General features: G+C 35.0%; 2 protein-coding genes across 2 annotated transcripts; one reads left to right on the forward strand and one right to left on the reverse strand.

Annotated features, from left to right (window-relative positions):
- The first annotated feature begins 183 nt into the window (after positions 1–183).
- On the forward strand, positions 184–7,023 carry LOC121412554 (meiosis-specific protein MEI4-like). The gene is made up of 5 exons (XM_041605344.1): positions 184–241; positions 3,464–3,781; positions 4,150–4,410; positions 5,298–5,473; positions 5,848–7,023. Exons 2-5 carry the CDS (start codon positions 3,469–3,471, stop codon positions 6,409–6,411), a joined length of 1,314 nt encoding a protein of 437 aa, XP_041461278.1. The 5' UTR covers positions 184–241; positions 3,464–3,468; the 3' UTR covers positions 6,412–7,023.
- Positions 7,024–9,802: 2,779 nt separating this feature from the next.
- Positions 9,803–19,832, reverse strand: LOC121413397 (single-minded homolog 1-like). Its single transcript, XM_041606201.1, has 8 exons — positions 19,757–19,832; positions 18,817–18,906; positions 16,543–16,651; positions 15,756–15,841; positions 14,828–15,027; positions 14,075–14,181; positions 13,570–13,717; positions 9,803–12,871 (listed from the first exon to the last, which is right to left on the reverse strand). The coding sequence occupies exons 1-8, from the start codon at positions 19,787–19,789 to the stop codon at positions 11,410–11,412; spliced, it is 2,235 nt and encodes a 744-aa protein (XP_041462135.1). The 5' UTR covers positions 19,790–19,832; the 3' UTR covers positions 9,803–11,409.
- Positions 19,833–25,537: the final 5,705 nt, after the last annotated feature.

A 25,537-nucleotide genomic window follows, 5' to 3' on the forward strand; every position in this document is an offset into this window, starting at 1 on the left:
TATTTCTTTAAGGAGGGGGATTATTTCCTGATTCATGTTAGCGCCCTATCATAAGCCCACGAGCAGCCCCAAACACCTATATCGTTTATAACGCCTAAACCATTTCTGATTCATGTTTGCTTTTTTGAGGACCCCACCCAAAGGACGTGCGCTCAAATTGAACTGCTAGATTTTCTCCGAAAACTTTGGGCCAATGGCAACAGGAGGTGATGAAATTTCTGACAAGGTTGCTATAATTTAGGTAAGACACTCAGTTTCTCAAGATTATCAAGAACTATTTTGCATTGCTGCTGTTAAAATCTCATTTTTGATTGAAAAGGTGATATTCTTTGGTCAGTTATGTGTTTTTCTACCGACTTCTCGCAGAGGACGATTTTCACGCGCCCCACCTATTGACATCTGTGTTTGTATGGATGAACTCAAATGTCCGCGTGCGTAATTTAGATTCTAATCAGTTGGAATTTTAGATCAAACATGAATGTCTATATGAATTTCTCTTTATATTGTTCCTTGTATGAACAAGAGTAAGTTTTTGAAATTTCAAAATAATTTTTTTGACATTTTTTATTTATTTTGGCCTTTGCATCTCAATCTCAGAGTCATATCATCAACAGATCAAGACACTCATTCAATGAACAAGAATGTTCTCTGTTACATCTCCATGTCTGGCAAAATAAGGTTGGCAATGTTTGGCTTATTTTCTCTTCTTTGGGACAAATGCTATTTTTTTTTACAGAATTAGACTGTCAGTTTCTATTTATTTACAGCTTATTCATCATAATAACTTGACTTACGTAAGTAAATTTGATTCGTTAATTTATTTTTTTAATCAAAGGTAGAGATTGAAAATTATAATTTGCTTGCCATAGTGCTTTCCTACAATGGAGGGCGAACACAAAAAAGCAGACTAAAGACTTCCAGGACTCGTATTTCGTAATACATGGTGGTGGTTTCACGCGAAGCTTAACAACTAACGTTATGCCTAGATCTACGGCCACTCACTATATCTACCTCACCCTCTTCTATTTTTCACTTTAAGGGGGAAACAAAGCACCAGAAAGGAAATTAACTTTTTATGAATACAGTCAGCTTACCAGTTTCTTGAAATATATGTGATGTAAAATAAAAAAATTTGATTCCAAACAGACAGGGTTAGGTTTGCTGTTACCGATCACGTTTGTGTTACCAGGATGCCTACCACTACCACTGGTGCGTGTATGGGAGCTTGTGTGAAAACAGTAAAATCAAAGAAACAGATCGAAAAAAGTTTGGGCAGAATCTGATAAATTATGAGAAAGTTATGAGCATTTGAATATTGCGATCACTAATGCTATGGAGATCCTCATATTGGCAATGCGACAAAGATGTGTGATGTCACTTATGAACAACTCTCCCCATTACTTTAGTATATATTTCACTTAAAGGGGAAGTTCACCCTGACAAAAAGTTTATTGTAAAAATAGCAGAAAAAATAATAAAAAATATTGCCGAAGGTTTGAGAAAAATTCATCAAATAATTAAAAAGTTATTAGAACTTCAATTATTTGATTTGTGACGTCATATGCGAGCAGCATTCCTACATAGCGAATGGTAAAAAATCAATGAAATGTCATTTTCTCAGAAAATTGAAAATGGTTTTTACTGTAACTTTTGTATATCAATAGACAAATCATTTCACATCCGATCATGAAAAGAAAACAAAATTAAGTCATCAGGAACCATACAAAATTTGAAATTCATACATTTTATATTACATAACACATGGGGCAGCTGCTCGTTTATGACGTCACAAATCCAAAATGTTGAACTCTAATAACTTTCTTACTCTTTAGCAGATTTTCCTCAAACCTTCACCAATATATTTGACTATTTTTTCTGCTATTTTTACAACAAAGTTTTCTTCAGGGTGAACTTCCCCTTTAAACTGTCTCTTATCACATCTATCAGTAGATCATGTTTTCTTTCTATAGGAGGGCATTTAATACAGATTTTTAAAGAATAGGCCTACATCATAGATAAAGAGTTTGTATCACCATGAGAAAGAGAAAAAAAAAACATTTGGGGGTATTTTTTAGTCCATCAAAGGGAAGGTTGTTCACATGTGATATCACACTTCCTTGTCGCATTGCCAAAGGGAGGATCTCCAGAGCATTAGTGATTGCAATATTCAAATGCTCATAACTTTCTCATCATTTGTCCATTTTTTTCACAAACTTTCTTTGTTCTTATTCTTTGATTTTTCTGTTTCAAAACAAGCATACTTGTTCCAAGGATTTCATTCCCTTTTAAATTTGTGGTTGTTGTGTGCATTCTTTCGAGTTTGATTAGAATTGCACACGTCATCTATATAGATTAACATTGGGGGTCTATTTAATGAAGTTATTTTTTATTTTTATTTTTTGTTCAGTTATAAAAAATAGGCCTCATCATCTGTGCACCTAAAATTTGAAGTGAATCAATCATGTTGTTGTTGTTGTTTTAGCTTATATGCATGTGTCATTCAGTAGTGAATATTTGCGCCATCAAAAATTTCTTCCAGTAGTCTTGGACAATGTTAAAAAAAAACTTGTTTTATCATCCTTGGGCTAAATTGCATATTGATCAAATGCTGTCCCAGTCTTGTTGACTTGTCTAACATTATGCAGTCAATTATTGTTTCATCTTTCAATGTTTTCTCCATTACCAAATGACCTAATTACCCTTTTGTCTATTGGCAATTTCATCCAAACAATTACATAGTCTAAAATCATTTAATATCAAAACTATTTTGTCCAATGATGATGTCCATGAAGATTCATGTTCTAGATCTATTTCCATTTTGTCAAAATATCACTTGGTCTTTTATCCACATTGTTACTGTTTCTGTTTCTGTTAAATGGTAACTCCCATTGGAACTCCGCAGGACAGCTTTTTGCTGGTAAACGCCAAGCTGGTATAACCAATTACATAGAAAACTGTTTAGATCTATTTTAATCAGTCATAGTGGCTGACCTTATAGATGACAGATATCACTCTCGGCCTTTTTATCAAAGTGGAGACAATGGCAGAGCAGGGATTTGAACTCACAACCTTGCGATTATGAGTCCAAAGCTCTAACCCCTTGACCACACAGCCAATGACTATTGTCCATTGTCATTTGTCCAATAACAAATGTGGCTTTAAATACCAGTTCGATCAATGCTGTCCATAACCAGTGATGTTTATACCCATTGGATCATATTCTCAAATAAAGTTTCACTTGTAAACCATCATCCTTCATTCAAGCATTAATTTAGCATCCTTTGCCATTTTTGCATTCGTAATTGAACTTTTCTTAGTGTACATAATGAAATAAGCGTAATTATGTGCAAGAAATCTGCCTAGTTATGTAACAAGGTACTACTGAAACTGCATGTATGAATTCAGGCAATGAGGTCCAATGAACCTCAAATTATTATTATTTCAAATTAATTTGAAAATACAGAAATCATGATGGAGGCCACACATTCACACCCTTCTGAAAGTGAACAAGAATCCCTTGTGACCAAAGAACCAGACCATGGCATTCAGCTAGATCCAGCCTTCATTGACAGGCTGAAAGTAGCTGCTGCTACTGCAATAGTCAAGCAGAAACCACCCTCCATGTCTGGCAAGGATTATGCAAAACAGCTGGCTGAGAGACTAAGAAGGAAAGAAGATTCATGGAAAACAAAGACTAAGAATCTGGAGATGGAATTACTGAAGACTCAGCAGGAACTCTTGTTGGCTAAAACTAAAGCTTCTTATCCCAGCGACATGAATGGTAAGCTTTTATGTAATGTTATTGATTGCTTTAACAGTGTTCATATTTTAATTATCAACATTTTCTTTTACGTGCCCGTGACTCGTATTAGCATACCTAGTGCATTATCAGTAAGAATCAGAAAATTGCCTAGATAGTGTTAATGAAGCAGAAATTATATATTGAACAAGGATCCAATCATTAATACACTTAATTTAGAGGATATTATTAATCATTTCCATGCAGTGCATTTCCTCTGTGTAGTTAAGAAAAATCAAGTGTGATTATTTTTTATTTCTGTGGGTCATTATTTGTTAGTATTTGCAAACTTGTCAAATAATAAAAAAGAATGAATTCTATTTCTCTTTTATTTTCCAATAACGCTTTAGAAAGAGAGGTGATAAGTGCTTCACACAGTGAGCCAACCCCTGATGAGCCTGCATTCCTGACACCTCCTTCATCATCAGAAGAATGTCATCATGTTGATCACCAGATGGCGCTCTCTAGAAATACAAAATTTCTTCATAGTCTCTCAACCCTTTCTGCTGTAAGCAGGACAGAAGGCCACATCAAGGTGATTGAAAGGTCATCAGAGGTCATAGTCGACAGTGTGAAAACTACAGTAGAATATATCATGGGGAAATCAAAAGGTAATATAGCTTTCACTTGCTAACTGATGAGAATAAAAAAAAGAGAGAGTCAAAAGGGGCCTAAGCTTAAAAATAAAAAAAAAATAGAATTGACTTTTAAGTAAGATTTTAATTTTCATTGGTAAACACATCTCTTTTTTATATGTGAAAAGGTCTGAAAGATGAAGGTCTCCCACATTTCAAAATGTACTATGTTGATATATGTTTATATATGATTTTTTCTGCTATTTTTTGTAACAATTAAAATAAAACAAATTATCAGGTATAAATATAATTTAATTAGATTATTAGATTGTATATATGTATATGTTATTAATTATATCATTTACTTATGTTATGCTTAAAAAAATGATATCACTTGTATATGATTTTATTGGAATGTGGAAATAAATAAATCAAATCAAATCAAAATGATCTCCATCTGGTAAAAATGAAATATATTCCAGGCTAACATTTGATGAAAAAATGTCAAATATTCACATCTTGTGAAATTATACCTCTGTATCCCACTTTCTACAATTTATTTTTTTAATCATCCATTAAATTACCAATAAGTAATATTGAATTCAATATTAATGTCTTCTTCTGTGTTATTCTGAAAATATATATCTTGTCAGGTAAGTTTTTATTGTCATTGAACTTTTTGAATGTTATGATTTTACTCATTGACTGGTAAATTGACTATGAGAGGGTTGTTTTATTTTAAAGTTACGTATGTAATACTCACGTTTGTATCTGATGTGTATTTTGTACTTTCAAAAGCAGATAATTACTTTCATTCTTTTTTTATTTCTCTCCTTATATAATTCTTCATTTTGTTTTTTTCTGTTTGTCTCCTTACTTTCTTCCTATCTGTTTATTTAAAAAAAAATAATCTACTCTCAAAGACAAAGCCCCAAGTCACTGCCTATCATCCCGGATGCTCCAGAAGGATGCTGATGCTATGGTGAAGACCTTGGATTCCAGGTTACCCCCAGGATGCAGGGATGATGTTATCTCTTTGATAGGCAAGATGGTTGAGAGTATTCTAGATGATGTGATGGAGAACTCCAAGATATGCAATGTGAGTAGTTTCAATAAGAAATATGCATTCATTTCAAACACACTAACTGAAAGTCCATGATAACTGGATGATCTATTCTCTCCTAGCCTTACAATATGAAGAATTGATTTAAAAAAAAACATGAACGCAATGGTAGGTCTCGATACAGACCAAAAACAAAAGTATGAACAAGGAGGAAGAATGCAAAGAGAAATTGGCAGTTGTCATTCTTTACATGACCTTGAATATTAATATTTATTTGCTGTCTTTTTCTATTACATTTCTTAGACATTTTTCTTCTTTTTTAAAATCTTTCACAGTTAATTAGTCTCATCATAATGTTGAGGTGTGCAAACAATTCTATTTTGTTTTGTTCTATTTTTGTTTTGTTTTAGACATACTCTCAGAGAGAATCCTGTTGCACCCTCATCCGTCTCTCAAAATCATCGCATCTACTTCCGACCATCCTCACCTCCATCCTGGAGAAAATTGAAAAGGTATCCATCTCCCTCCGCAACATCCGTCTCCATGGCAACTGCATGGATGTGCAGCTCCTTGAGAACTCATTCTTCCTCTTCTCAACAATGGAAGATATTCTTGTTTCTATACAGGCATCATCATCGCTATCCTCGTCAGATACAATGTCATCAAAAGGAAACACTCTGTTTAGCACAAAGGAAACACATTCCCAGACCAGGACTAGCTTCAATCATCATTCAACACAGAATCCATCTTCAGTTTGTGATGAGGATGATAACACTAGTGATAAGGACATTAGAGTGAAATCTTTGAGAGGTAAGACCGGTCACCAAACACAAAAACTAAGCTTGGATCAGGGTTTCCGGATGAATATACAACAGAGATTGGAGGACAGTCTTCTTCATATCTCCAATGACTTTCCTCTCTATGCTCAGTATGTATGGAGGTTGACTGGAATCTTGGAATTAATGAATGTCTAGAGAATGTGTTTTTTATGCTCATGTTATATCTGGTATGACATACTGTTTCATCTGTCCTTGCAATCTTGAAATAATGTTTGACCGTATCTTGCCCATTTGTCATTTGTTCTACCACTATAATGCACTTAGGATATTCATTTATCATCTTTGCTTGTAAAAACTCACAGAGAGCTCTATTATTTAAAAGCCATGGATTGCATTCAATAATGAAAAGTGAAAATTCTCACATATACATTAAGTTCACATTTCTCAAAAGTGGTCTTTTCAGGACTACAAGTAAGGTTGCTCAATCAATAAATGCAATCGATGGAAGCTATTTAAACAGCGCCACCATGTGGTGAAATTGTTAAAACTTGTGATATACCACATCGCCCTATTGTTTTAATTGAGTTTCTGATGATTTTGTATTTAGAAAAGTCTATTTACTGCAATACTATCATGGATATACATGTAGTTTCAATAATATTATTATTACACCTTTAAACATTACGATCATCATTATCATCATCAGAATCCTTTTCATCACAAAATTTGTGTCAGAATCATCAACATCATAATCACGACCATCTCAATCTTCATCATCATCTTCATTGACCACCATCTCGTCATCACCACCATCATCATCATCACCACCATCATCATCATCATCACCACCACCATCATCATAATGATCATCACCACCATCATCATCACCACCACCACTATCATCATCATTATCATCACCATCATCATCACCACCACCATCATCATCAACACCACCACCACTACCATCATCATCATCACCGCCATCATCACCACCACCATCATCATCAACACCACCACCACTACCATCATCACCACCACCATCATCATCACCACCACCATCATCATCACCACCATCATCTTCATCATCACCACCACCATCGTCATCATCATCACCACCACCATCATCATCATCATTAGCAACCATGATTGTGTTTATTTACTGATCAGAGTAACTTAAATTCAATCAATCCCAATAAATACCTTTGGAGTTCACTAAATTAATTTCAAACATGTTATATTCCTTTGAATAACTTTTAGCATAATCAATAAGTCTATTTACTGCAATACTATCATGGATATACATGTAGTTTCAATAATATTATTATTACACCTTTAAACATTACGATCATCATTATGATCATGAAGATTTGTTTGATATTTGAGAGCAAGTGAGTCATGGAACTAATGATCGGTTAAATTTGTATTTGTTTTGTTTTTCCTTTCATGATTAACTACTTGCATTTATGCTCTTAAAAGTGATCATGCTCAGACCGTTTTCCAAAATGTCATCTTTTTATTACAATGCTGCTATTTGATTAAACTGTAAAATAAGTAACGAAAAACATGGAACGTTTTGTTATTATCTATTCATATTCAAAACCAGAGGTCGCATCAGGATTGGTTGATAGGGGATGGCAACAACCTCAAGATCACAAAATCTTGTCTCAGTTGATTAAAAGAGTATATATATATATAAGATTACTTTACCCAGGTCCCTCTTTTAAAAATTATTCTCTCTTTCCTTTTCTTTCTGTTTTCTCTAATTTTTCTCATTATTTGGAAACAAAATATAAGGAGCCATCAACTCTATCCCCTCCTCAGAATTTAATAAAGTCTACCATGAAATAAATAGACAAAGTAGAAAAATCCAATGTCTGGTGATTAAATCTTTAATAACCAATGTCTGAACAACAATACAATTCCATTTGTCACAAACTGGCGTGAAATATTTCCAGAGTCTGTCGAAAGAAGAAAATAGTGATACATTCCTATTCACAAACAATCATCACACCCGCTTTACTTCTATCATATTAATGGGATGGCAAGTCCGGTCAAAATTATTGTAAGAAATAAATCGCACTGAAATACAGTGCTTTTCGTCACAGTCATTCCTTTTTTATTTAATCGATTTTAAGAAACAAAATTATGGCACATTAGTATGTTCCAATGGTTCGATTTTTTCACCATCAAAGTTAATATCACTGAGGTATTCTAATAATAAATCTTAGAACGTCATGTTAAACCTTTGAACATACTAGTCAATTGGATTTATGTCAAGAAAAAAATATGATTAGCAAAATTGAATACCTTAACTTGACACGAGTTCGGATGATAAGAGAGAGGGGGGGGGGGAGACATGGGCAGGGGTGAAGAAAAGGGGTTGAGAGAATAAGTGAAGAGTAATTACGGAGATGGAGAGATTGGAAATGGAACAATGTGGTGGGATGAGGGGAATGGGTGAATGGTACAGGGAACTTTAGATGGAAGGAGACACAGTTATTAATTAGAAGGGTGGCAGAGGGTATATAATAATATTTAATCTGATAAAATTTCAACTTTACCATATAATTAATAGTATTTTGATTATAAAAACACTCAACGTGCAATATCGCAGCGCGTTCAAATGTTTATAACGGGATACACCTACCATTCCCAAATTTGCCCAACATGTATATTGTATATTGAGAGGCCAACCAAATTATATTAACGTTTATTTCGAATGGATTATCATCGTTTTTTTTCTTAGTCGTATTCGGTGTGATTGTTCGGAGTCAAAATATCGGATGATTTATATATGTGTGTGTGTTTATACATGTGAATATATATATATAAATATATATATATATATATATATATATATATATATATATATATATATATTATTGTTGCCCAGTCTTTACTATTATAAATAAATGTTTAAATCCAAGTATTTCGTATTTATCATGAAGTTAATTGTTATAATGGTATTGTGATATCGACTATAATACGACTGATAGTTAAAATTGATTAATACTTATTAATGATTTAGCCAGAATCAAAGTACCGTCTAACACGCCAAAGCATTAGAATTAACTTCTTGTCTTGTTACAACAGAAAATGGGAGAGGGGGGGGGGGGAATGATCACTTATTCTACAATTAACATAAATGTTTGGTACTGTCACAGATGTTGACAGAACATTAACAAAAGATTGACCACAAGCATAAAGTATTTCGGATTTGTAAAATGAATAAGTTACCTTTACATTGTCCGTGTAAAAAAAGCACCGATGTCGCTCGATTCCATCCATGAATTACAAAATTTAATGTATTTTATGCTACATTTTGAATACATAATTATGAATTCCATGCAATAATTAATTTAAATATTAAACAAGTAATTTCACAAAATATACTTGCTTTTTTTCTAACATACATCTACAAGTTTAAAACTGTACATACGATTGCAACTGTTTTCCGCCTAAAAATATTAACATTAAAAAAGAGAGCTATGAACAAATTGACTGATAAGTGAAAATTCGCAAAACAGTCTTACAAAACACAAATACAATTATTTCAGTTTGGATATGAATGTTTTCTCATTTTTTTCTTTTTATTTAATTTATACGATAATTTTGTCTTTATTAATGAATTAATCTTACAATTACTTTTTATTTCAAATCTACAGTCTGCCAGTTTACTCTTTGTATTCATTGTCCATCATTAGAAAGTTGTAACATCAATCATAAGTTTATATAAACCTCGTCAAGATAAATAGGGGCTCATTATTTTTTAATAGGAATTATGTTTAACCAAAATTGTACCACCCAACGACATTTTACTGCTCAATACCAAAGGAAATGTAACAAATTGATTCTCAAACAATTTTAACATAATTTTCACAATTACATTATTATGTCACAGAAATGTCAGTAATCCTCATATAGACGTTTCTTTTCAAATTGATTTCCATATAACATGAATAGATAATATCCATGGCGAAACAGAGAACATCAAATTACAATGTTTTTTTAAGCTTGATATTTGAAAATGAAATGATGAGGGGTGTAGTCGAGGCTGGTACTACCGAGTGACGAGGCTACTGAAGAAAAACTTTGCCCATAGACTTTGTACATGTGACTCGACCCTAGACCAAGGCCGGCAAAATGTGATTTCGATCATGGCCGTAGGCAGATTTTGTTTGCTGCGAGGGGCAGGACACATTAACTTTTTCCAAAAAAACCCTCAAAAATGAGGGAGGGAAGCGACCGAGCTTGTTGTTGGGGCGTTTTTTGCATTTTGTAAAGCGAAATGAAGGATTTCGTTCATCCTTTTGTAAATTTTGTGAAAATCCCCTGCTGCTTACTGCCTTGATCTTGATGCTGGCATTGACTTCATCCCTTGAAATTATCTAAAGCTTATTCTATAGAGTTTCATCAATAAAACGGGCTGTGACCGGTATGCAGTCGATCCGGAGGTAGTATGACTGTGTCATTAACCTGGTACGATTAACCGTTAGATGTGTTTTTAACGAGTTATCACCAAGTGGTATTTTGCTTTCCGATCGTAAACATTATCGTCATTACGATAAATTATTTGTTTCATAAAAAGAAATAACATTTGTTCAAATCTTTGCCCCATTCTTCAAATGCTAACCTGAAAATATTAATTATGTTTTCTGTCTTGCACTATCACATTTAAACATTAAATGTTGATGATTTTGAGCAAGGGTGACGATGCGGAGGGGGGGGGGGTAGGGGCGACTGCCATCTTAAGATTATCAAGTAGGAAAGCACAAAAAGGAGGACAAGAGAAAATGTTGAGAAAGGGTTAAAAACATGATAAAGAAGAATATCTTAGAAGAGAGGTCTGGGCCGTGTATCTCTTTTAAGATGAATTATTCAATTGAAAAAAGAATGGTACCATCATCTTCATGTCGTTTTGCCTCCCGGCGCTACCCCCTGACAATGTGAGAGGTCTATTTGACCAATTTGATTAAGTGGGGGCTTTTATTACATTATTAACGTGATAAATTGCAGTTTGCAATATTGACTAAACCTTTAAAAAAATGGCAATACAGATACATCTAAAAAGCCAATCACACCTCATTTATTGAGTTTACACTTAACAAGAGTAAGAACATATAAATCATATTGAATGCCCAATAGTTAGGATTAATGTTTATCTTTTATCAGAGTTCAGGAGTTTTCATTCTCTCAGTAGGCATATGCATTGTGGAGATCCTTTAGATGAGCGCCATTTGCATACCATCCTAAACCTGTTCTATCACACATCGTGGTGGAGTTATGAAAGTAAGGGTATTCTTTGGGATCACGACACTGGTCCGCTATTGCCGCCTCCGACGTCCCATAAGCGGCGTAAGCCGACGTCCGCGCCAGAGCCGTGTTCCCTGAATAGCACATCGACGAGTCCTTATTGGCTGAATAATAGTCAGTGAGACGGGAGGTACCATTTATGGACGGGGGTGAAGTGTGTCCATTACGGAGGGATGATGTCCTACGACTTGGACTGGTACTTCTTGCGCTATCGTAGGTAGATGTGTGACGGTTGAGGTCTGACGTGCGCGTTGAATACGAAATATCATGAAGGTCTCTTGAATCGCGATTATCGGTTGCACCAGAAGAATTCTTTCTTACCGATGAGTTCTCTGAAGAACTTCTTCTTGTTTCTGATTGGCCCATATGATGGGTGTTTGTTACGTCATTTTGAGATGTATTTACACCATTCAATCTGCTGTTGTTCAGTTTATGACGTTCTTCCTTGACAAGTCTTTCTGTTGCGTGTACCAGACTCTCAAACTTCCTGCTGCCATTGCTGACTGTATCACTTTCCCTTCTTTGTCGCGATTTGTCATGACTATATGCCCTCGGAGAAACGGTCGTAACGCCTGAAGGGCTACCCGTTTGCGCTGGTGACGTTACTGTGTGAGATTGTTCGGTGGAAACGCCATTATTCGGTGACGTCATTGTGGTGCAGGATTGAGAAAGTGTTTCTAAATGTCGAACATCGCTGGTATCATTGCAACATGTGGACGTACTTGGAGCACTTCTCAGGTTATCCGTCACTGAATAAGAATGCGAACTCTTGCGCGTATCAGCGTAAGACGATGCGTCTGTCCCGTAGCCATGCGCGGCGGTCCATGTGAAATAACTTCTCGCTGCGTCTGTCGATCCGTAATACCGGTCATCCCCATAATGTCCGCGGTATGACGAGAATCTATCGTTCACGCAATGCGCGTATGCCTCGGCGGTCGGGTACGCGAACGAATTTCCGTACGCACCGTAAGTTCCATCAGCGTACATGTTATGTTGGTAGCCTGCGGCATAAGTTGCCGAATACATGGCATTGTATCTATCCAATCCTTCCTGGTAGGCTGCTGTCAACTGCGGCGTAGGTACAGGAACCTCACAAGCCGTTGCATATTGACCATAAGTCCTTGCCTGAGTGTATTCACTTGCAGCAGCTGCTGCTGACATAGCATCTTGATAGAGCAAGGTCTGTGTAGGAGGTTGCACTTGATATGGTTGGTATTTAGATGATTTGCTTTTCTTTTTGCTTTTACTTGGTCTCGTCTTTTCCTCGACAGTGGAGAAACTCGACTCCGTTTTGGCTTGGAGTTGATCAAACTGAAGAATAAGCTCCTTTTCTTCCATTTTACTGAAATAAAAAAGAAAATACAGAGGAATGGAAATTAATTTCTCATCCTTGAACATATTTCTATGGATTTATGCGAACACCAAAATGTTAGGGCTTATCTGAGTCTGAGAGTACTTTAAAGCGAGCAAATACGAGCAGGGTGACGAAACTTTCATTTCGCAAATTTTGCATCCAGTTTGGGAAGTATCGTTAATTTTGTTTCTAGGTTAGAAATTCAGTATGTCCTTTTCGCAAGGTGCGGAAAAATCAATGGATTTAGCCTTTCCCAAATATTGAAGAGCGAATATAGGATTTTTTGCCGGAGATTTTGCTCTATTGCTAACATCTGCGTCCTTTGGAAAACATTTTTTGCCTATGACAATGCTTTAAAACTTGCCAACAGTCGATCGGTTGAGAATATAGGGCAATGGCATAGCGTTGTCTTAGAATAGTTTATTATCTACTTAGTATTGAAGGAAATCTGAGCTTTTTTCAAGTCCATATTAAAGACAACTTTCTTCATGTTTTGTTTCTCTCGTAAATCTGCCTCTATTTTCAAGAACTTCGTCAAATAACTTACAGTAAAAGCAACATTTTGCTCTTGTAAGGCATCGGCTTTGATTGCAGTAATTGGGAGTTTAACTTCAGAGAAAAGAATGTGAACGAGTGAATAAAATCAAGCAAATACAAATAAAATCATCGATAATTCATGATCTCACCTTAGTACAGTGTTAACACTGACGATACAGTGTGGTCTAGATGATCGGCTATTGTGGACAATAGTAGCAGCACTCTGCATCCAAACCCATCCTCCTTGCTTGGATAGAAATCGGTAGTACCGGGTTGTGGCTTGACCTTTTAATAACACTGGCAAAATAAAATCATGAATTAAATCAAACAATGTTTATGATATATCTATCCATTCTTCCTTCGTAATTGGATAATTTTGTGAAAAGCATGATTGTTCGATCGACACTGAGGTAACTCTTGTGTTGAGAATTATTTTTAGTCATCAAGGGGTTGTCTATCATGCGGGATCAAAATGAACTTTTAATAGTTTCAGAAGCCTTCTTAATTAAAACTTTTCGATTAATCATTTAAAGGCCTATATTTTATTAATTTTTTTAAATGACGATTCGATTCTTGCGTGATTTAGCCATGGTTTCTGATGTCAATGTTTCCATCAAATTGTATGTAAAGTAGACCCTAATCAATGTGACTTACATGTATGATGTGCGTATCGTATATGCATGATATCCATGGGATGTACAAAGTGATAGAGCGTCTTCTCGATCAAGTCCTGTGGTTCATACCCAGTCAGAACTGCCACTCTGAAAGACAGTAAAAAGAAGATTATATCAAGGAACAGTTCCCAGGGATGATGGATTGTCAATGACAATTGAAGGGAAAAGTGAAAAGAGTAATATGCGTTGAGATGGCAGTATGTATTTCAACAAGTATATATAATTTACTGCATTTCATAAATTTCCGTGTTACATATAGGATTGAAAGTGGAATGTCCGTATGCAAAAGGTATACAATGTATTTGTATTTCCCATATATTGTTGAACAAATACATTAGTATATGCTATACATCAATATACTCGTCATGCTTGTTAAACAATGTATGAGGTAGAAAAGACAGTATTGATAATAAAACTAAAACTTCATATTTTCAATCTTCAGTTCCAGATTAACTGGATCAGGAACAAACAGGCACAGTGATTTAGCTGTAACTGCCTCATAATTTATGATTTTAAGAATAACGTACAGTATATACTCAACGAAAATTGAATTATCCCGTAATGCATTTCTTTTTTTTTCAAATGTTATCTATTCTCTATTACATTTTTATATCAACAAAATAGTTTATAGAGTTTAAAAGAGTTCTCTCAGCAGCTGAACAATTGTCGAGCACTTATCGATCAGTATTTATGAAAAAAAAAAATATTATTTATTGATATGTTGCCTACTTACTTGCCATCGAGGAAGATTAGTTTCATATCAAGACTGGCCCTAAACATGAACATGTTATTATATAGTTTAACCTCGGTGAGTGAGCTAGGAGGTAACGAGTGACCGATAGCCACCAAACCAACATTCTGATAACATCCGTCGTAGGGGGCGATGTCCATGGTGTATTGTTTGATCTTCAAGTAACCATGGCAATGGATCACCTGATGGAAAAATATTGAGAAAAAAGAAGTTTTGAAAAGAAATAGTGATAAAACAAAATGCAAATGTTTGTTGAACAAAAATGCTGAATTTTCAGGAACTATAAAAAGGAAGGAAAACAATCAAGCATTATATGGATCAATGCTTCACTACTTTAAAAATTGGATTACCAAATACGTCCTAAAACATGATTGTATGAGGAAGGGAAATGTGAATGAATAATTAATACATCAAATTAACTCTTATAGCTTTTTTTGGCTTCAAATATCAGGCCTGACACTGTTCGATAAGTGTTAGTCTTCCATTCCGCAGGCATGGTTGGAGTCTAAAGAAAAGAGAAAGTCTTAACACTTCTCGCTTCTCCTGTTGTACTTTTCAAACATCTGATTTGTCTCTGCAATACTTGTCTCCCTCTCACCCACCCTTTTGTCCCCCTTCCTACCATTAGTTACCCTGTCCTAATTGTCGCCATTTTGTATATCAACCACACGTCATATATTATCAAATCTTGTATCGTTCCACCAAACCTCTTTAGTACAATTACATCGTCATCACATAGACGCGCGTGTTAATTACAACTCGCATGCTTCAAAGGGGGAAGTTCAGCTAATCACAGTTTTGTGATAGGTTACCATTAATGCTATCAATCGTTTTCAAATGCACGTGGATGGCTACTTCCAATCCACCAATATGCTACGATTATATATATCCATGCCAGCCAATATCCTACCTTGTAACCGCCCGAAGTTAATCCAGCATTCCGCTTGGCCAGCACGCACTTCATTCTCAAGAAAAACTGACGTTCCAGTTCATAATCTGGAAAAAAAAATGAAATTGGGAGAGAAAAGAATGGACTAAATGCATTCAGTTTCTTTTGACCGGCCCTTTTTGTTATCAAACTTGGATGGGAAATTACATATTAATGACGAATCGGTTCCATCGCGTGAATATTTTGAAACTGATATGAAATATTTTGTGCCTTTTTTGGCCTTTTTGTGGGGGACCCATCCCTTATTAAAAAAATACTCGTTCGCCAAAGTAGTACTTATTGGAAGTAGATGCAGAATATTGTAATGAGCCTATTTTTTTTACACTACATCTATCATTATTTTGATTGCTATACACTGTAAGTTACACTCACATTGTTGAATTTAAAGATATCTATAACTACTTTATTGATAACGAATATTGTTATCTGGTCTCAACGTTAAAATAAATTCTTAAATCATGGACTGTATTCTTAAATGAATGCGTGGTACACAATGATTACAATTATCATAAAGCGTTTTATTATATTAATAATATCATAATAATTGGGAAAAAATGGATCACAAATTATTATCGAATCGGAAAAACATGAGTTAATTCATTTTTCTTTATTAATATCATAGGATCAGTATTTTCAGTTTATTAATTATTCAAAATTCTCAAAATTTCCTTATCAGATTGTTTATTTGCCCATAAATATATTATATTGAGATTGATTTCTAATTTCAGTGTATATGTAATATGTTTACCTGTAAGAAGATGTGTATGGTATGGTTGGTGAGCAGTGAGTAAAGCAGTCATCTCGTCATGATCAGCAGGATGAATATATTCATAAATACTATTACCCGTTAACTCAACCTAGATGATACAATATAAGAAAATATACACCGCAATTATGTCATTACATGCATTTCCATTATTTTATTTATACGAGTTGGATGGACTTATCTATAACTACCATTTTCCACTGGCTCCAACTTAAACATAGAATATAATAAAATAAACCACTTGAATATATGTCATTATTTTCATTAATGTTTTTGTACTGAAAATAGTTATCAACTCTTATATAAATTTTTTTTCTCATTCTAGTCATTATTTGTCTCTGTCTTTCTGATGACTCAAGTACCCACCTCTCCGTCAACTCATTTCAAAGAATTCTATCAACAAAGCAAAAGTATATTTGCGGTAATGAAACATCAAAAGTATACCACAACAAATACCAGAAAACAAACTTCTCTTGCCCTTGCCACGTAAAAGGTGCCTTTTTAGAATCTAGATCATGCAGCGTAGGACTATAAAGAACGGCTGGATGCAACTGTTTCATGTTTGCGAAACTCTTAGCGGAAGAAAAAAAAGTTCAAGACCAAGGGTTCAAAAGCTCAAAAGTGCAACGTCAAATTTACCAAGAGGAGATTCATTTTATACACAGTCTGATTGTACTTTTGGTGAACTTTGACTTTGCCAGCCATTGTTACCCTTGACAGAGGGGGCCCGGGTGAATGGAAAATGATGGAGAGAGGGTTTTGGTTGGCCCCGTTAGATGCCTTGGAGCGGAATGCGGATTGGGGAACAATAGAGGGACAATGGAGAGCAATCCATTACCATGTAACTTGTTGGATGTCTGACGTCCGATTGATGCTAGTTACGACATGGGAGAAGAGGAGGATGGGATGGGGTGGTAGGGTGGGAAGCGGGAGTGATGGTGGTGGTGGTATAGGTGGTGGAGGTGGTGGAGTTGATGGTGGTAGAGCGGGGGAGCGGTGTCGATTTAGCTTACTGAAACATGAATAGTGTTATCCAAAAGCGAGGGAATTATGTACAAACACACACACACATACAAAGTACGAGATAAAGAAGAGATGTGAATAAAGTGATTTTTTAAGGATACAAGCAACGATCATAAAATCTGAACTGATATTGATTCAGAGGTTGGAACGTGTGAAAGAAATTTTTATATGAATTTTGAAGCAGAAAATGAAGACAAGAAAGGAAGAAAGATATAGAATGAACGAGAAGAGAAAAGGAAGGGAGGGAGGGAGACGGATGTGCAAGAAAGGCAGGGTGGGATGGGGAGGGGAGAGGGGTAAACACGGTAAAGAGAGCAATAGCAAAGGTGGACGATGTCTTTGTCACGATTGTACTTTTTTCGACTCAATTCTTCGCTCAGGGCGTCATGAGATTTGGAAGAGGGTACTATGACAAAAACTCTAAAGTTGGTACGTAGTTGCACTGTTTTTGATACGTCTTTTCTCCCCTCTCGATATTGCACTTTTTGGGGGAATATACCGGTTGAAGAATAAAGTACATCTGACCCAGGCACTGCTACGTCAAGATACTTTGCTTCCAAAATGGAGTAGCGACTGAGATGAAGAAGGAACATTTCTTTATGTACATGGAGTATCAATTTCAAACGGTCGTGGTCTTAGCACTTTTGTCTGCTTTCGGGTCATGGTAGAGACAAAAGTGCCAAAAAAGAAATACAAATGTCAAAGTGGGGTTGAAATTAGAGGGACAGAAAATGAAACTTGTCCAAGTTGATCTGCATTAACCAATTTGGGGTATATGTAGAGACTCATCGTGAGTAGTTGCTTTAACAAAATGAGATTTAGATCGGTGGTGTAATGAGCAAAAGGTTTTGAGGTTCAAATTCTTTTATAAAAAATCGAAAGCATGTAAACATTTTTCTCTATAATGATTTTTTTAAACACATTTTTTGCATAGTGATAAAACAATGATTCACCTATATTTCTTGTTTTCTTCTTTCCTTTTTTCCATTTTTTTTTCTTGGTCTTGAAACTTTATTTCTTTAATGTTTTCGGGGCGTCAAGTGTCCCAAAGCCCCACCTCCATCTATACGACATCAGTTAGATTAATACATTTCTTGTCGTTCAAATCCAAGTCGTTTAAATCATTTTTCAAAGATTCATGATAATGTTAATGTTATTATTATATTAGAATCTTTTGTGCCATTTTAAGGGAGCATTTCGTTAGACGGAAAGAAATGCCAAAGATGAGCTTACCTGCGATAAACCAAGATGGACCGAAGCAGTCTCTGAGATGTAGATGATCTTCCCATCGGGTGCTACTACGAAAATAAATCCATCAAGGGTCTGGGGGAAGACAATAGATGTTCAACTTGAGACTGAATGATCACCACAGCATCATTTCTGAAATATATATGTTTCCTTCAAATGCAATAGGTTTCCAATGAAAAATTGCTAGATTTGTTAATCACCCAACCCAGGTTATCGGTTCTTACAGAACACCGTTACACTTGGTAATTCCGAAGGTTCGTAATTCTGAAACACGTAAATTGCCTATACCTCATGTTCGTTGATCCGAAAAAAGGGTTCGTTAATCCGAACGTTTGTGGCGTTATTCCGAAGGTTCGAAAATCCGAAAACGAAAGAAGGATCGATGTTCCGAAGGTTCGTTTATCCGAAAACGAAGTGAGATTCGTAATTCCGAAGGTTCGATAATCCGAAAACGAAACAAGGTTCGATGTTTCGAAGGTTCGTTAGCCCGAAAACGAAATGAGGTTCGTTAATCATTTCGTTTTCGGACTAACGAACCTTCGGAATATCCGAAGCTTCGGAATTACGAATGTATGCGACAGAACACGATACAGGCTGATATCAAGAGACATTCAGCACCTGTGGTTTCATCATTCAGAACATTTTGTATATCTGTAATTAACATGATTAACGGCCAACAAAATAATGATTGGAAATGCACTACTTTTCCCAAGACATTTGTATGCGTTGTAGACACTAATGATAATGAACTCTATAATCACAAATGTTTTTACTTTTCTAACGTTTACCTATATTTTATTTCACCCTGGAAATTGAGCAGTCCTTCGGCTAACCTATTTTGCTTGTATACTGAGCGAGCTCTATACAAATTAGAAGACAATTTATAGATAATGTAATGTTTTGGTGTAAATCCTGATAAACATACCTGCAAAAGATGTGCTCCTAATTCCTTAGTCATGGCATCAAGAGTGGAGATATTCCGACTACCCCAGGAATCACCAAGACCTAAATGAACCAACGAAACAAAATAATGAAATGTTAGGTATATAGCCCATATCTCAAATAAAGACATTCGAGATCACAGGATATAAATAGATATATGTCATTTTGTTTACGTATACATTGACGAAATAAGTTCCGTAGCACTGACATTTGCGATCAATTTCAATTTGCAAACAATTTGATTGGTTAATAGAGTTAGATATGTTAAACGAAGTAAGCATAAAATAGCTGTTTTTATCATTTTTTTTTCTTATTTTATGATTAATTGCCATGCTTTTTGTTATAGAACACGAGACTCGTTGAATAAAATAACTTGCACTAAACGATTTTCTTCAACAACCACTCTTTTCTATTAGAATAAAAGGGAAAGTGGAATAAAAGAAACAAAGAAATTATCATATTTTGGAGAAAAAGAAAAGCATGTCTATAAGGCAACAGTAGTCAAAACTGACTAGTTTGCCTATTCAAAATAACAACAACAACAAGAGTCATATTTATACATCGGCTGACTACTCGTGTAAACGTCATGGATGCCTCTGTCAGTGAAAATGATTAGTGTCAAGTATGGAGTATAAGTAAATATACAGTTATAGAAAAAGATGAACATATTTTTGATGCATCCTCTTCAAATTCAGTCAGTGAAAATCATTTAAAGATTCAGTATGGCACCAATGAACACCGAATATTCGAAGACGTGAACGGGTGATCCATCGACGTCACGAGGATATTACAGCTGCTATTTCTCGACGACACACTTTTCATACCAAGAGTGTGAAAGGTTCCAGAGTGAAAGAAATATATCTGCCTAATACCCCTTCCCATAGACCATTTGTTTGATATTGTAGAAAAATCACAAGAAATCACAATATAGCAATCTGAGTGACGTAACAACAGAAAAAAAATGTTACGCTCGAAGATGATGACGAAACAATGTGTGCGCGACATGGAAACCATGAAGTAACTATGATAAAATCAAAGGAGAAATATATCATCACCCTTTTTATTGTTATACAAAAAAATGAAGGAAATGACATGTTACTTCCACCAATCATGCCAATGGTATCAAGAGGCAGTGACGTGAACGGTTACACATTTGGGGTAAGTCAAGTAAAGTTATTTAATATTCATCACGTGTTTTGAGATCGAAAATGAGCGAAACTTCAAACGAATAGCAAATTAGCCTCCCCTGGCATGCATGCAAAGCTAGAACGTTGTATTTTATTATATATATAGGCATAATGTAGACACCATTCGATGAAAGCTAAGTTTGATTGACAATAGAATGATTTTAATTACCCTATAACGCACAAGACCTGATGCAATATATATATATTATTAGAAATATATCGTTATTCTTATCTATATGTAATTTTCTTTTTTCTATTAAGCGACCGAAATATGCTGTCACTGGCAGTACTTGACAGTAACGATAAAAACAAGTTACGTGATTCTCTTATATGATTATTATATCTATTTATTCTTTCTATCTGTAGTTTGCACAGGCTATCATTGTTATTGTCCATACTGTATATGATTTACTTATTTGCGATCAATTCCACCAATATTATTCAATCAAATACAGAACCTATCTTCTAATATAAAACTGTATCCCAATTGGGATATGGGACTAATAAAAACCTTATTTTGGTAAACTTCAGAATTTGAGAAATTATAATTTTGGGGTGACGATATTGGATAGCCTACCCTCTTTTTGTAAAAAAAAACCAGGAATAAATCAAATAAGGTTGATCAATCCTGAAATTAATTTTTGGTTTTGATTCATTTGTTCTCAGGCACACTCAAAGTTTACGCACAAATCGCGAAATATGGTAGTTTGAAAGAAAGAAAAGATGGACGTTAATATCGTATGATAGCGAAGATATTATATTTTATCCTCAGAAACCCATATAATGCAAAGACATCTTGGCAGAAGTGAGAATCAGTGAATGGAATCGATCCGATCATTGCTAAAAACGTTCCTCCCTAAACCCCCTTGGGTATCGGAAGTTAAACAAGCTTGCGAAGGAAAACGTTTACTCAGATTTGTCATTCATAAAGTCGGCTTTTTAAAATATATTGCTGCGATCGTATTACATTTCATCAGGCTCTCACAGCAAGACGACGTTAATGAAATCTTATCGAGATACACTCTCCCAGATATTACCCTTTCTGGTTCAAAATCGGGGCTATGTCCTAGAAATTAAAAAAATGGAAAAGAAGAAGAGAAGGCGAAAAAGGAGAGAATTGACAGGAACGTCTTTATTTGTTATTCATTTAGTCCATACTCTAATCAATGACAGTTTGTCAGATAGATTCAGCGCAAATGCATATCATGGTTTTGGACGAATGTAGGATAGGAGAAAGCTATACCCATATCGTCCTTTGTATTCTAATAAGCATGATAAGTGGGACAATGATTGGTATTCCTGACTCCAAGTTTACCCGCGCCGCGTGCGCCTTCTTCGAATGTCTATTGATTTCGCTCGGGAATGGAGAGGGGGGAAACTGACAGGGGAAATGTACGTCAAGGCTCCCAGTGCCTTCGACAAACTGAGTCGGAGAAAAGAGTTGTAAACTATTCATTTCTGTGCAAATTTTATCGGTTGCCATGATATTCCAAGGGGCGCTTGTGGAGGAGGAAAGAAGGGGGCACGTTGACCAAACACTGGCCAGTCTCGCTTCGTATAGGATACGAAATAAAAATTCTCGACCGAGAAACGACAAGGAGGGTACATGATATAGGCCTACATACGTCAAATGTACATAATAACCAAGATACCGCCAATCTTAGTTCACTCATTTCATTTTTAAGTAGCCAATCTTCAAGATATACTGTTCACTGGAGCTCATCTGATTTCTTATAAACACCATTCTGACCAAAAGAAAACCCTTGTAAGTCCAAGCCTTAATGTTGGGAATGTCTTTTTTTTAACATTGTTTGAAGAAAAATCTGCCACTGCAATAAACCAACCCTGCATATTTTACCTTTATGTAGTTTAATTTAGGAGTATTTTGGAGCAAAGTTCGAGATTTTGAAAGAGAGGGATCGATAGACAGGCAGTAGAAAAAGGGAGGGTGAAACAGAAAGGAGTGTTGGACCGTTTTTTGTGTGTTTCGTTTGCAAGTCAATATTAGCTCAGGACCAAAAAGCTTTAGTCTGTCTCAATGTCATAACGCCTTGGAAATACTCGCAAACACACCCTCATTCAAGCCTTCATAAAATGGGGCATTATGTTATTGAGTCGATGGTGGCGTGGACCAAGTTATGAGAAGAAGATGAAGAAGAATAAAAGCTAATATACCAAGCTCCTTGGTGTATTATTCAGTCCTCGATTCGACCCAATGTTGATATTTCTTGGATGACTCTCCTTAGTTTGCACTAGGATTCATTTAAAACCACTACCTTCAATCCTCCTCTTTTTTTTCTTGGTCAGGAAAATTGGATCATAGCTTATTAAACGGAATGAGTGGATATGGGCGATTGTAAACTGAATCTGAGCTGCATTGACTACTGTGTAAACTTAAACAAACGGTATGTTTGGCTGAAATGAGAAAGAGATCTTTAGAAATAAATTGAGCGACAAATGCGTGTGCATAAGAAGACGAAAAACCCATAAGCCCAAACGTGGGGTTAGATTAGTTCATAAAGTATGGCACGGCATAGAGAAGGTATATTAACTTATGAAAAATTATGGGTCACTTTGTGATAATGCCGTTTAATCAAAACGATTTCTAAGGATATTAGTATTCTGGGAACAATGTAAATTCTGACCACGCTGAATTTTCAATAAAATTGCTATGAAAATAGTCTTATTATACCTTTTTCGAAACTTACGTCTAGCGAATACTATTCCTACATGTCTGTTATTATACATATAGTTCATATCTTGATCCTTTCCTTTGTTTTTGAAATACCCTTTTACCCGACGGCAATACACCCTGAGCTGCAAGATACTACATTCGAAGAAAAATGTTTCCGTAATATTTCTGGGCCCCATTTCAAAATGACTTGTTATAGCAACAAACAGACAATTTGTATTACAAGTTTACCATCAGCCAATTATATTGGATGATTTCAGTAGTTTTAAATTGTTATTATGAATTTGATATTATAAAAAGTTAAGGAGTTAAGGAGGATCATGTGAAGATAACGAATAATAAATTGAAATTCTACTTATAATTCAACCAGGTCAACAAATTATCTATAAACAGCGTTGTTACTATCAGCACCATGATGTCTACATTAAACTTTTAATCATTTATTGTTTTAAACAACGTGTTGTTACATGTATCTTTATTGTAATATTGCACTATTGAAAAATATTGTTTTGGGGTTCTGTGAAAATGGAATTGCAGAGCGAATCTGAAAACGCGTTGAGCGCCACCATTTGTTCAAACTCAAGTAATGTTCATGATGCGAAGGATGTCAAGTTGTGAGGAAAATAATTCGGCATTCCTTGACATTGTCCCAAGTGTTGTAAAATAAATCAAAGGGACGAATTCTTAAGACCTATCAGTTTCCAAAATACCAAACGGTACTTGTTATACCTACAGATCTTATTCATCACGAAATTTCAATCTCGTAAATGGTTCAGTTAATCGTTCAATCAACCTTTACTGTAAGTCTATCACGTCTATGGCAAAGTTAGAGAAAATGAATTACGACAGTTCAACCTTAAGTTATTATATAATCTCTTACCAGTAAGAAGTAACCTGTTTAAATGGAACTTTGCAACAGACGATTTGTGTCCAACATGCAAGTTTTAAGATGACATCATACATGCTTTTATTGACTGTGAACTAAACAAATCCTTTTTTAAATATATCAAAATTATTTTGCGAGAAGTTCACAATGTAAAAGTGGAAGTAAACATTAAAAAACTTGCTTAAAGTTGAAAGTGATATAGTAAAACAAATCTCTTTGTAACTATTGCATTTTGGTCAACATATAAAGTTATTTTGGATAGGAACAAATCAGGAACTGACAAAAAGAAGTTTTGTTTTGAAACATGTATTTATAAAAGAAATTTAAAAAACGGATAGAAATGTACAACATTGCTAGTAAAAAGACCAAAGAAAAAGATGATTTGCCCTAGGGCTTGCTACGATTCGTGTAAGAACAATCTATGTAACTTAAATATGATTTTGTAATTACTGTAATAATACTTATATGTTTCATGATTTATGATTAATATTATTGTGTAACCTTTGATTTGAATGTGATATACTGTGTAACCCCTGATTTGGATGTGAATAAATCCTCTAATAGAGCCAAAAAAGAGAAAAATATCTATGGCAAACCAAATCCAAGGAGAGGAAATCAATATTGTTTATATTAAACGTATATCTTCGTGTTACACTATACCACACACAATGATCAATATCTATTTCTCTGTCGTTAACCAGTCTTATGTTACATAAATAATTGTGTCAGGAATTTTTAAAATTATTGCTTTCAGATTTATGAAAAATATTGTGTTTTTTGTGATTAATAAAGAGAAATAAATGCTATTTCAGCTGCGATTTCATTAATCAATTTGACTAATTTCGAAGGAGGTTGATCACGTTTTTCTTTGTACAAGCGCGGTATACTGTAATATGATTTTATTCATTGCTGACTCGACATAACTACAATTGTTTTTTTTATGGTTTATATAAATCATTCGTGTATTTAATTATCTCATTGCTGACTCGACATAATTAC

The sequence above is a fragment of the Lytechinus variegatus genome, chromosome 4, assembly GCF_018143015.1.
Source record: "Lytechinus variegatus isolate NC3 chromosome 4, Lvar_3.0, whole genome shotgun sequence".
NCBI lineage: Eukaryota > Metazoa > Echinodermata > Echinoidea > Temnopleuroida > Toxopneustidae > Lytechinus > Lytechinus variegatus.

Excerpts from the sequence above, each read along its gene's own strand:
- LOC121412554 (XM_041605344.1), top strand. The coding sequence starts at position 3,469 with ATGATGGAGGCCACACATTCACACCCTTCTGAAAGTGAACAAGAATCC. Across the intron at positions 4,411-5,297 it reads TATCATGGGGAAATCAAAAG|ACAAAGCCCCAAGTCACTGC; the intron begins GTAATATAGCTT and ends CTACTCTCAAAG. Across the intron at positions 5,474-5,847 it reads AGAACTCCAAGATATGCAAT|ACATACTCTCAGAGAGAATC; the intron begins GTGAGTAGTTTC and ends GTTTTGTTTTAG.
- LOC121413397 (XM_041606201.1), bottom strand. The coding sequence starts at position 19,789 with ATGACTAAGGAATTAGGAGCACATCTTTTGCAG. Across the intron at positions 18,907-19,756 it reads TAGGAGCACATCTTTTGCAG|ACCCTTGATGGATTTATTTT; the intron begins GTATGTTTATCA and ends GTCTTCCCCCAG. Across the intron at positions 13,718-14,074 it reads ACGATACGCACATCATACAT|TGTTATTAAAAGGTCAAGCC; the intron begins GTAAGTCACATT and ends TTATTTTGCCAG.